This window comes from Stegostoma tigrinum, chromosome 4, assembly GCF_030684315.1.
Source record: "Stegostoma tigrinum isolate sSteTig4 chromosome 4, sSteTig4.hap1, whole genome shotgun sequence".
Lineage (NCBI taxonomy): Eukaryota > Metazoa > Chordata > Chondrichthyes > Orectolobiformes > Stegostomatidae > Stegostoma > Stegostoma tigrinum.
In genome coordinates this window covers 7338670-7351391 of record NC_081357.1, presented here as the reverse complement: position 1 = coordinate 7351391, position 12722 = coordinate 7338670, and the positions used below count along the sequence as shown (strand labels likewise).

General features: G+C 43.0%; 1 protein-coding gene across 4 annotated transcripts in view; it reads left to right on the top strand.

Annotated features, from left to right (window-relative positions):
• The window catches only part of LOC125452341 (cullin-9), a 176803-nt gene that overhangs the window by 26954 nt on the left and 137127 nt on the right, over window positions 1–12722 (top strand). For all 4 annotated transcript variants that reach the window (XM_059645126.1, XM_059645123.1, XM_059645124.1 and 1 more), the window contains exons 3-4: window positions 8993–9147; window positions 10668–11186. In XM_059645126.1, coding sequence (XP_059501109.1) covers window positions 8993–9147; window positions 10668–11186 — 674 coding nt within the window. The remainder of the gene's footprint in view (window positions 1–8992; window positions 9148–10667; window positions 11187–12722) is intronic.

Below are 12722 nucleotides of genomic sequence, written 5' to 3'. Positions count from 1 at the left end.
TTTCTTTAGCAGAGAATTTGACTATTTCTTTCACCACTCTGAAAGAATTTCTCTTCATCTCAGTCCTAAATGGCATTCCCTCAACCTGTAGACTATGATCCCTGGTTCTGGACTCTGGTCATCAGGAACATCCATCCTGCATTTTCCAAATGAGAGGGTTTGAGGAGACTTTGTGTTCTCATCCATTTCCCCTCCAGTGTGTGGACACGGAGAGAAGAAAGTGAGGAGAGTACAAGAAACAGGATCAAGGTTAGGCCAGTTGCAAACAGAAACTGCTGGAGAAACTCGGCATCTGCGGAAAGAGAAACAGTAAACTTGGTGTTAGAAGAAGAGTCATAACGACTCAATGTCACCATCATTTCCTGTGTTTATTTCAGATCCCCAGCATTTGTAGTATTTTGCTTTGATTTCAGGATTAGACTGTTTTTATTCATTTGCAAGATGTGGGTATTGCTGGCTGGCCAACATTTCTTGCCCATCCCTTAGTGCCCTTGAGAAGGTGGTGGTGAGCTGCTGCCTTGAATCATTGCAGTCCACCTGCTGTGGGTTGACCATAATGCCATTAGGGAGGGAATTCCAGGGTTTTGACCAAATGACAGTGAAGAAACAGCCATGTAATTTCCAAGTCAGCTGTTAGAATGCTTGCCTGGATGAATGCAACCCAACAACATAAGAACCTTGACACCACCCAAGATAAAGCAGCTCACTCGACTGCAGCTACATCCTCAAGCATCCACTATGTCCATCACTGACACTCAGTAGCAGCAGTGTGTTTTAAGATGTACTGCAGAAATTCACAAACGATCCTCAGACAGCACCTTCCAAACCCGCAACCACTTACATCTAGAAGGACAAAGGCAGCAGACAGACAGCAATGTTACCACCTTCAGGTTTCCCTCTAAGCCACTCATGAACGGGATGAAGGGCCTAGGCCCGAAACGTCAGCTTTTGTGCTCCTGAGATGCTGCTTGGCCTGCTGTGTTCATCCAGCTCCACGCTTTGTTATCTTGGATTCTCCAGCATCTGCAGTTCCCATTATCTCTAACCCTCAGGATGTTGATAGTGGGAGATTCAGTGATGGTAACACCACTGATGTCAAAGGGCAGTGGTTAGATTGTCTCTTATTGGTGTTGATCAAAGCCTGGTATTTGTGTGGCGCAAATGTCAACTGCTACTTGTCGGTCTGGATGTTGTCCAGATCTTGTTGCATGTGAACATGGACTGTTTCAGTATCTGAGAAGTCGCAAATGGTGCTGAGCATTGTGCAGTCATCGTTGAATAGCCCCACTTCTGATCCCTTGATGGAGGGAAGGTCGTTGAAGATGGTTGGGCGAAGGACACTGACCTGAGGAGCTCCTGCAGGGATGTCCTGGAGCAGAGATGATTGGCCTCCAACAACCATGACCATCTGATATAGTAGGAGCTGCAGATGCTGGAGGTTTCCAAGATAAGCTGTAGAGCTGGATGAACACAGGCCAAGCAGCATCAGAGGAGCAGGAAGGCTGATGTTTCAGGCTTAGGCCCTTCTTCAGAAATGGGGGAGGGGAAGGGGGTTGTGAAATAAATAGGGAGAGAGGGGAAGGCGGATTGAAGATGGATAGAGGAGGAGATAGGTAGAGAGGAGACAGACAAGTTAAAGGGGCGGGAAAGGAGCCTGTAAAGGTGAGTGTAGGTGGGGAGGTAGGGAAGGGATCGCTCAGTCTGGGGAGGACGGACAGGTCAAGCGGGGTGCGGAATGAGGTAAGTAGGTAGGAAATGGGGGTGTGGCCTGAGGTGAGAGGATGGAATAGGTGAGAGGAAGAGCAGGTTACGGAGGCGGGGATGAGCTGGGCTGGTTCTGGGATGTGGTAGGGGGAGGGGAGGTTTTAAAGATTGTGAAGCCCACATTGATGCCATTGGGCTGCAGGGTTCCCAAGTGGAATATAACTTGCTGTTCCTGCAACCTACTGGTGGCATCATTGTGGCACTGCAGGAGGCCCATGATGGACATGTCGTCTGAAGAATGGGAGGGGGAGTTGAAATGGTACATGACTGGGAGGTGCAGTTGTTTCTTGCGAACCGAGCTGAGGTGTTCCGCAAAGTGGTCCCCAAGCCTCCGCTTGGTTTCCCCCTTATAGAGGAGGTCACCATGGGTACAGCGGATGCATTATACCACATTGTGACCATGGTATACCATACCATGTGCAGGTGAACATCCGCTTGATGTGGAAAGTCATCTTGGGGCCTGGGATGGGGGTGAGGGAGGAGGTGTGGGGGCAAGTGTAGCACTTCCTGCAGTTGCAGGGAAAAATGCCAGGTGTGGTGGGGTCGGAGGGAGGTGTGGGGCAGACAAGGGAGTCATGGAGAGTGTGGTCCCTCCGGAAAGCAGACAAGAGTGGGGAGGGAAAAATGTCTTTGGTGGGGCCGGATTGCAAATGGCGCAAGTGTCAGAGGATGATGCGTTGTATGCGGAGGTTGGTGGGGTGGTACGAGAGGATGAGGGGGATTCTGTTTTTTTGGTGGTTATTGCGGGGCTGGGGTGTGAGGGATGAGTTACGGGAAATGCGGGAGACATGGCCGAGGGCGTTCTCAACCACTTGGGGAGGGAAGCTGTGGTTTTTGAAAAACGAGGACATCTGAGATGACCGGGAGTGGAATGCCTCATCCTGGGGGCGGAGGCGAAGGAATTGGGAATAGGGGATGGCATTTTTACAGGAAGGTGGGTGGGTGGCAGGAGGTGTATTCTCGGTGGCTATGGGAGTCGGTGGGCTTGAAGTGGATATTGGTTTCTAGGTGGTTGCCAGAGAGGTATCAGAGGTAGTCCAGGTGAACTTAAGGTTGGGGTGGAAGGTGTTGAAGTGGATGAACAGTTCGAGCTCCTCGTGGCAGCACGAGGCGGCGCCGATACAGTCATCAGTGTAACGGAGGAAGAGATGGGGGATAGGGCCAGTGTTGCTTTGGAAGAGGGACTGTTCCACATAACCTACAAAGAGCAGGCGTAGCTTGGGCCCATGCGGGTACCAGTGGCACCTGCTTTGTCCTTAAGAAGTGGGAGGAATCGAAAGAGAAGTTGTTGAGGGTGAGGGCGAGGTCGGCTAGGCGGATGAGGGTGTCAGTGGAGGAGGACTGGTCGGGCCTGTGGGACAGGAAGAAGCGGAGGGCCTTTTAGGCCATCTGCATGGAGAATGCAGGTATATAGGGACTGGAAGTCCATAGTCCATAGCTCACACGTGCTCTCTGTCTCTCTCCCCCATCACCCGAGCCTTGATACCCATTGATTCCAGTTTTGCTAGGATTCCTTAATATCACACTTGGTCGAATGCAGCCTTGATGTCCAGGGCTCTTACTCTCACCTCACCATTGGATCTTAGCTCTTGGTTCGCATTTGAACAAAAGCTGTAATCTGGCCATGAGCTGAGTGGCCCTGGCAGAATCCAAACTGGGCATCACTAAGTAGGTTATTGTTGACCTGTTTAGCCCTTTCAGCCTGCTCCACCAGTAACTGAAATTGATTTTCTACTCCTTCACCATTTCCTGCACTGTTCCCACATCTCTCGATGTTTTTAATATATAGCAATCTATTTGTATAATCAAATTAAGACTTAAAGTACAGAAATTCAGCGTACTGTTTCCGTGCAAGCTGAATAAACTAGCCTTCTCACCCCACCCCAATTTAATTCCACTTTCTATAGCCTTGCAGGTTATAGAGCTGCTTCCTACCAGTTATCTTAAATGTCTGCTCCCTCATAATCGACCACTTTGCTAGGGGAAACATCTTCCCAGTCAATTCTATCCAAGCCCCTTGTTACATTATGCCTACATTAAGTCTCACTTTTTCAGAAAATAGCTGTAGCCTATCCAATCCTTCCTCTTACCTACAATTTTCAAGGCCTGATAGCGTTCTTGTAATTGTTTCTGTACTCTCTCTAAAGCAATTATGTCCTTCCTGTGATGTGACCAGAACTGCACCCAGAACACCAGCTGTCTTCTATAGTTTCAGCATTTTGACTCTGCTTTTGTATTCAACACCCAACCAAATGAGGGAAATCTTCCCTTCTGCCTTCCCTACCACTTTATCTACCATGGTACATGACTGGAAGGTGCAGTTGTTTATTGCGAACCTATCTACCTATTATTATGCTTCACGGAGGTAAGGTTGAAAAATTGAGCCTCCCTAATCCTGTATTCACTGCAGGAATTTAAAAACCTAAAACGAAATATGGAATTCTCCAATTTACTTGTCTTTTAGACCCAGATTGACAGGACAAACTAAGTTACTGTACTTAAATAAAGTATAAATAAATAGATTCTACCTACAGATGAGCAGCCGGTGTATAACTGTGGTAGTTAAAACGCAACTCCCTTATAAAGCCTCTCCCTGCACATGCATACAAGAAAAAAATGTTTGTGAGCTAAGGGAAAGATTGGGAAGGCAGTTCTGTGGTCCCTGTTCCACTGGTTCTGCTGCAGTGGTCCTTTTGACTTTTTGATACACTTTAGCTTGTTGCTCCTTGATTTTTCTACCCTTCCCCACCACTTGAAATAACTCCACAGAGACTGGTATCCCATCATCAAGCCACTCTCTATTTCCAAATGGAGAGTCCTTGATACTGGTCCAGGTCCCTCAGAGCCAGCACTCAGTGAGCAGAACTTCTGACACTCCTGTTTTTATCTGCCTGCCAGGGCTCCCTGATTGGACCAGGTTAACAGCCTCATCCAGGGACCTGGCTGGCCTTGTTACAATCATTATGCACGTCCTTGCAGAAAGTGCAGAGTGGCTGGTTTACACTTACAGAAGTCTCTGGTTTACTCCAGCCACAATCTGCAGCAAGTGCTGAGGGAGGATGGGGAACAAACTGGCTTTCTTCAGGCTTGAAATTTTTATTGCAGAGCAAAAAACAATTCTTCTCCAGACGTCTGGTTTCTGCCGATTTATTTTGACAATTGATGACTGTTTCATGGTCACTTTACTGAGACTAACTGTGTATAGTCCAGATTTATTTACCTCGAGGCCGAGTAGACGACTCTTGTACCTTGCTCATATGTTTAAATAGTCTAATTGCATTGAAAATCCACCAACTGTTAGTGTCCGTAGAGTATTAGCTTGGGCCTCTGGTCCAGAGACAGTACTGCAGTGCTGCTATCTACTCTCATGGGTTATATAGGCCAGTAAGATCTTGATGAATATTTTCTAGTTGAGGTCTCCTAATGATCTTAAATGGGGTAGTGGTATTGATGCTACAGTTGGCCTCTCTATCCTTTCTTGTTATGCCATAGTCTTGTGCCCACCCTGTGACTCAGCATATGTTGAACAGGTAGCTGTCGAGGACAGAAGTCGCAAACCTGTCCTATCACGGCTGTTTCAACTGTAGTGACAGTGGACAATTACGGTGCGGCAGTTGAGTTTGACTTGCAAACTGTGAAGCAGCTATTAAAGCGCAGACCCATAATTGGCAGTATGGATAATAATTTAACTGCTTGAGTGTCTGTTATGAGGTGGCTAAAGAAGGGTCAATATTTTTATTTTTATTCAAGACTTTCCTTAAAAGGAACAAAATGTATATGGAATGAATACTTTGTTGCAAAAGTTGTTACCTTGTATTAAACTTTGAAGAAGAGCAAATAGAAACTGCCACCTTATAAGGGACTTGGTCCAGTTTATTTATTGCTCGTGGACTGCAGTGGTTCAAGAAGGCAGCTCATCACTTTCTCAAGGGAAGTAGGGACAGCAATAAATGCTGACCCATTCAGCAATGTGTATGTACCATGGCTGAATAAAACATAAAGTTGTGCCTCTTTGCTCATTTTTACATCTTTAGAAACTTCCAGACTTGGCCTCCTTCATATAATTGGATCCTTGTTATGGAGCGCAGCCTGTGACAACATGCAAGCTTAGGAGTTTGGTCAGTAAAGGAGTGAAACTTGAGCGGTAATTTCACCCCCCAATCTGTCATGCCCGCAATTGAAATTTAACTGAATTTTGCTATTTTTAAATTTCTTTGAGGCTTGGGCAGGAATAGCTGAGCTGTCTGATTGGAAACAAATGAAATTGGTTAATGAAGTAACTGATTCAGTCTATTCGTATAGTTTTAAGAAAGCTGTTTAATCTCAGTATAAATGCAGGAGGTGTGAAGTTTGGTGAGGTAGGGAAGGGAAGTTCCTTTTTCTAGCATTGTCAGTCATCAGAATGGGAGGTGTAAAGCTGTGTGAGAGGGGACGGAGTTTAGTTAGTGATCAACTATGTGAAATTTCACACAGCCATGTTTGGAAAAGTTGCTGCCATGGAGAAGTGGGGAGTGATAGATTAGTGAGCATTTCACTCATCTTTCAGAGGTCAAAATTTATTAGCAATTAAGGCCACTAATAACTTTCACTCATACCACTAAGCATCAATGATGTTCAAGCTTATTGGGTGTAGTTTAATGTAAACTGTTGAAAATTATTGTTCAGGGACAGGTTAGTTTATGGCCCAAAAAGAGGTCTATATACGACTAACTGCATGGTTTATAAGGAATAAATGAAATGACCTGCCGGCACAAATTTAAATTTGAGATTATGGTACAGCAGCTATTGCTGAGACTTGGCTGCATGTTCCGCTTTGGGAACTAAATATACCAGGTTGTAAAGGTTTATAGGATGGGCTGGAAAAATGGCAAAGGAGGTATAGTCTCACTGATTAGAAATAAAATTACTTCAGTGATGTGGGAGTAAATAACGAATACACAACATCTGCTGGAGACTTTATCAGTGGAACTGAAGAATAGTTAAAGATCAAAAACTGTCAACAGTTTTTGTAAACAGACTGCCGTGAGCAATTCTGAAGTGCTATATTGTATAAATGCAGAAATTAGGCAAGTGTGTAGCAAAGCTGGAGTAGTATCAATGTGGATTTTAACTTGAACGTTGATTGGGAGAGGCTGGCTAACACCTATCAGGAAGGTCGTGAATTTCTGGAATGTGTCCAGGATATAGTTTCTTATAGCACTTAGTCCTGGATGCAACAAGGGAGCAAGCAATATTGGAATTAGTATTGAGTCAGAAATCAGTCTGGTAAACCTTTGAACTGCCTCCACAGCCAGAACCTCCATCCTGTGATAAGGAGACCAAAACTGTGCAGGTGTGGTTTCTTCAAAGCCCTAAATAGATGCAACAAAGCATCCCTGCTTCTGTACATGAATTTTCTCACCATGACTGCCAACATACCATTTTCAAAAATGGATTGAGATCCAGAAGGCACAATGTTAAAGTGTGTTGCAAGAGAAATATTTCCTTGCACTGAGAGTACTTGGTGTCTGGTATGTACTGTGGTAGAACCGGTTTCCATTGAGACACTTAATAGGTCATTGTTTCCAGTGAAATCATCACTCATTGTGCACGTTTGCAGGGCAAAGGACAAAAGGACATGACACAAGTTTAAAAAGCTTTTGTGTCTAAGGTTTTGCAGAATCCTTGACATGAGAGCAAAATGGTACAATAAACATACGCACATTTGAAATGTAAAATAGCTGAAGATGCAGTGCTAAAGTTTTGTTGAATCTTGCATGGCAGATGGAGACTATATAGAGTGAGACTATACCTCCTTTGCCATTTTTCCAGCCCATCCTATAAACCTTTACAACCTGGTATATTTAGTTCCCAAAGCGGAACATGCAGCCAAGTCTCAGCAATAGCTGCTGTACCATAATCTCAAATTTAAATCTGTTTCTACATCTTTTACGAAGATCATTTTGGACATACCTTTGTGTATAGTAGTAGTGGAATACAATAGATTTAGATTTGTTTATTTGTCACATATGCTAAGTATAGGAATACAAAGTGTAGCGAAGTGTGCAAAGTTGGCATTAACTCTCACCCACTTGGTTACAAAAACCAGAATGAAAAGCTTTAACAGAGCCAAAAGGTAAACAAGAAAAGAATACAAATACTCAAATTAAAAGGCTCAGAGAGCCCCACAGTAATTCTGCGATTCTGTGCAGTGTGAACCATCTACAAGATGCACTGCAGTAACCTAGGCACTTTAGACAGTGCCTTCCAAAGCTGTGACTTCTACCACAGTAGATGCATGGGGACACTGTTGCCTGCAAGTTCCCCTGACATCTCACTGCCCTGATTTGGAAATATATTGCCGTTCCTTAAGTGTCATTGGGTCAAAATCCTGGCGCGCTCTCCCTAACAGCATTGTGAGTGCACCTTTGCTAAATGGACTGCAATGGTTTAAGAATGCAACTCAGTCACATTGACTACGGCATTTGGAGTGGGAATAAATGCTGACCTATCTTGTGATGTCCACAGTCTCTGAATTTAAAAAAGGCAGCAACTTTGTTGGATGTTAACGATTGAATGCTGTAACCAATAGAGTTATGGACCAAAAGCTGAAAATAGAGGTTACGTTGGAAGGCTGAATGACTTGTTGTGCAGTGATTCCTTCTTTTTATGATCCAGCTGAAGTTCTCATTTGCTCACCTTGCATGGGTGGCCAGAGAAGACAAAAGGAGTGGGATTTGAATGAGGGTCAACTGCCGTCAAATGTCAGCTCTGTTTGCTCTCATGGTTCCTAGTTTATTGTACTGAATTGAACAGTTTGTGCATATCAACAGATTGAAAAATGGCTAACCTAATGCATTGTAATTCAGTTTTGAGTTTATTTGGCCCTGCTTAATATTGTTATCTATTATCCTGTTTCTTTCCACCCACCCCTGATCCATGCCTCTTTCTTTTTCTATTTTCGTAACCTTAAGAATGCTTTTTCTGTCTATCTTCACTTCTGATGATAATCGCAAGAGTTCTGATATTATGCTGATATGCTGTGTATTTCATGCATTTTCTATTCAAATCTCTCTCTGATATAAGCCTGGCATCTAAAAGACTTACACTCTCTTCCATACCGTTTTCACGGCCGGTGCTGTTTGTACTTAATTATTGAGGTTTACTTTTGTATTGGCAAAACAAGAAATTAGTAGTTTATAAACATAGTGGTTTTTACTCTCTTTAATAATGCTGTGTTCTGTTGTAGGTAGCCGGGCATATGTTCTCCTCTCACTGAGCCAGCAGGATGGGATTGAACAACACATGGATTTTGACAATCGTTACACCTTGCTGGAATTGTTTGCAGAAACCACTTCTTCCGAAGAACATGGAATTTCATTTGAAGGAATTCACCTCCCTCAGGTTATTGATCCTCCATTATCTTGTATTCCTCAATATTCCAATTAAAGTATTTCTGATAGAAATTAATTTGCATTTTGCACTTGCCCAAAATAAAGGATAATATGACCAGGAAAAGCCGGCTCGGTTAGTATCAGTGTGGAATGCTCTTTGCAGCTGCCTTCCAACCAATGAATTATTTTTACTATGTAGTCCTATTTTAATGTCTGAAATGACAGAAGCTGTGGGAGATGACAGGACTGATTTCATTTTGAAATGAATAATTTTTTTAGACAATATCTGCGTTTGAACTAGTCTAAGCAAAGTCACCAAATTACTTCCCGTGTAACCTGGTTACATTATCCTTCCTCTTCACCTCTGTAACCTTTACCATGGTTGACTATATCATCATTGTCCACTTAGTGAAAGATTGCCTTTGGCACCATTTGTACTGAAAATATTTACAAGATCACTTTCATTTGTTGTGCCATTCACTATTCTCCTGATTCCCCAAAGATCTTTTCTCACTTTGACTTTTTGCTTATTTACTTGCCACTCTGGCAGCATCGCGGTCGCAGAGTATGTGTCTGCTGTGTGCCAACAGCATGCTCACCACTCTTCAGCTTTACCAGGCTGCATGCCCATTATCCCGTCTGGAGTAAGCCCTGTTACTTTGCAATATTGAAAACATCCTTGAAACTGACTCCATTCCCTCCCTGGTCACTTTTTCAGACCGAAACAAACGGTTAAAGCCTTAATATCCTTTTTAATCCTGAATTTTGAGTTGCCAGATTATTCCTGTCCAACACAGAAAACCTTCCTGCTTAAAACATCATTTGCCTCTACCTGCCTCGGCCTATCTGGTGCTGAAACCGTCGGCCATATCTTAGTTAGCTGTAGGTTTAAATATTCCAAGCCTCCCCTTGCATGTTTTACATCTTACATTCTCTGTAAGCTTCAGCTCAGTGAAAGTTCTGAGACCATATCCCATCTGGTGTCATGTTCTTACTCCTCTTGCCCCTGTGCTAGTTGACTTCCATTAGCACTGAATTGTTAGGTATCTCACATTAAGTCCCTTCATGGCTTTGCTGTTTCCTCCTAATGTGGAAAATTCTCCATTCCTTGACTCTGCGCCAACATTGATTTCTATTGGCCTGATGTCCTCTTTCACCGTCTGAAATTCTCTCCTGTACCTCCTTATCACCATCACAGCTTTTTCCTTTATGACCTTTTTCTTTCTTAAGCTAATTTTTGTTTTGGCCAACTCTCCTAATGTTTCTACTAACTGTTACTGTTAAATTCATTTTAAAATGCATTTGTGTTCTTTGACTATTTGATACAATAAACCGAACAATGACAAAAAGGTCAGAAATGCATCATGGGCTAAATTCCAGGATAAAGTACAAGAGCAGAAGTAGGCCACTTAACCTACATTTAATGAGATCATGGCTGCCCACTCCACTTTCGGATCTGATCTGATAATGCTGAACTCCAAACCTTATTTTCCAGATGTGGTGTAATTCATTCTTCGTTCTTCGTTTTAGATACCGGGGAAACTCTTATTTTCTTTGGTAAAACGCTATCTGTGTGTCACCTCCCTAATGGACAAGTTGAATAACAGTGGGCAAGATCTAAGTGGAGAGCGCCAGGACTGCACTGCCTCACATGTGCCAGAACAAGCTCGGCTGCTCCGAGAGTTTGAAGTCACCATGGCGATGGCAAATCTGATTTCCGAATTAGTTCGTGTCATGGGCTGGGACCGGAACAAAGAACCTGATTTTATGGTGGGGTCAGTAGGAGAAGAACTGCCTAGGAACATTAAATCAATATTTCAGCCACGGAACATGGTTGCCAGTAACTTAATGATATCACAGCCACGCAAAAAAACAGTAACGACTTACAAAACCCGTTCAAACTTTGCCAGCCGGAGCAGTTATGTGGAATATATACAGGAGAATTTAAAAACAGGCATGACTGTGAAAATGTTGGAGGATTATGAACAAGTTAGTTGTGGAGATGAAGGAGAGTTTAGGTACAGCAATGATGGAACCCCTCCTGTACAGGTAAGGAAATGTTTAATGTAAGAATCATGTGCTTTGATGAAACACAAATTGTAAAAATTTTCTATTTTCATTAGCCAATGTAGGAGCTAAAGATTTATGAAAACAAATATTTGGTTAATCACTGTCTGAAAGAATAAAAATTCTAACAAGTTGAGTGACCAATTAGTTGATGAAATGTCAAAAGATGCACAAAGGGCTAAACTATGAACAACTTCATAGGTATTCTTTTCTGTCTTTGGGGACCTTTGTTCATGTAATTACTGTTAATGTCATAAGTATTTATAAGAGCTGAAGAATTTCTGGTGTCCTGTTACTATACTTCGAGCTGTTTCACATTTTCTAATTTTGCTTTGTGATTAGATGAAAGGAAGGCAAACACGTCAGATTTCTCAAAACATTTTACATGAACTGTATTATTAATTCAGCCACAGAGTAAAGTGCCATTTTGGAAAATCTGTGCAGCAAAATTCAACAAATAACAAAGTGTGGGGCTGGATGAACACAGCAGGCCAAGCAGCATTTTAGGAGCACAAAAGTTGACGTTTTGGGCCTAGACCCTTGATGAAGGGTCTAGGCCCGAAACATCAGCTTTTGTGCTCCTGAGATGCTGCTTGGCCTGCTGTGTTCATCCAGCCCCACACTTTGTTATCATGTCTAAGAGATACAAGTTAATGATTAAATTCCTTTTGAGGGGCACACCTATACCCACATACCACTCGCTCAAATCCAAACTTGAAAGTAAATGACACTAAAACATAGACAAATCACACACTGTAATCATACAGTGGCAACATGATTTAGACTGGTTCATGATGGGGAGGGTGGGAGAATTTCCTTTTCAGGGGGCATCCAGAACGAAAAATTACTGTTTCAAAATAAAGGGTGCCCACTGAAGATAGAAATTCTCCTCACCTCTTTCTCAGATCTCTCACCCAACATGAACAAACCAACATAACTAAATCTCTGATCAGAAATAATGGGAACTGCAGATGCTAGAGAATCCAAGATAACAAAGTGTGAGGCTGGATGAACACAGCAGGCCAAGCAGCATCTCAGGAGCACAAAAGCTGATGTTTCGGGCCTAGACCCTTTCTCTGATGAAGGATCTAGGCCCGAAACGTCAGCTTTTGTGCTCCTGAGATGCTGCTTGGCCTGCTGTGTTCATCCAGCTCCACACTTTTGTTATCTTGGATTCTCTAGCATCTGCAGTTCCCATTATCTCTTAGATATGATTTCTTTTTCTAAAGAACAGCCTGACTGCGAGTGGGTTCTTAGAGCCAAAAATGGGAATGTGTTCAGAGTTTTAAATGAGTGAATAAAACAAACACTAGTGTATTAGGCTTTCATTTCAGAACGTCAGAGAAGGGTTTTCCCCCCGATTAGGGGAAATGCCTATAGATTGGAGAAAATATTTTTGGTTTTCAGTTTGGTGAGTTTGTAAAAAACTTGGCTGAAGCTGACTGTAAAACAATTGCTCCTCTGAAAGGGAGATAGTTTGGAGCTGTTGAGAAATAAGTTACTTTGGTGTAAGGAGTC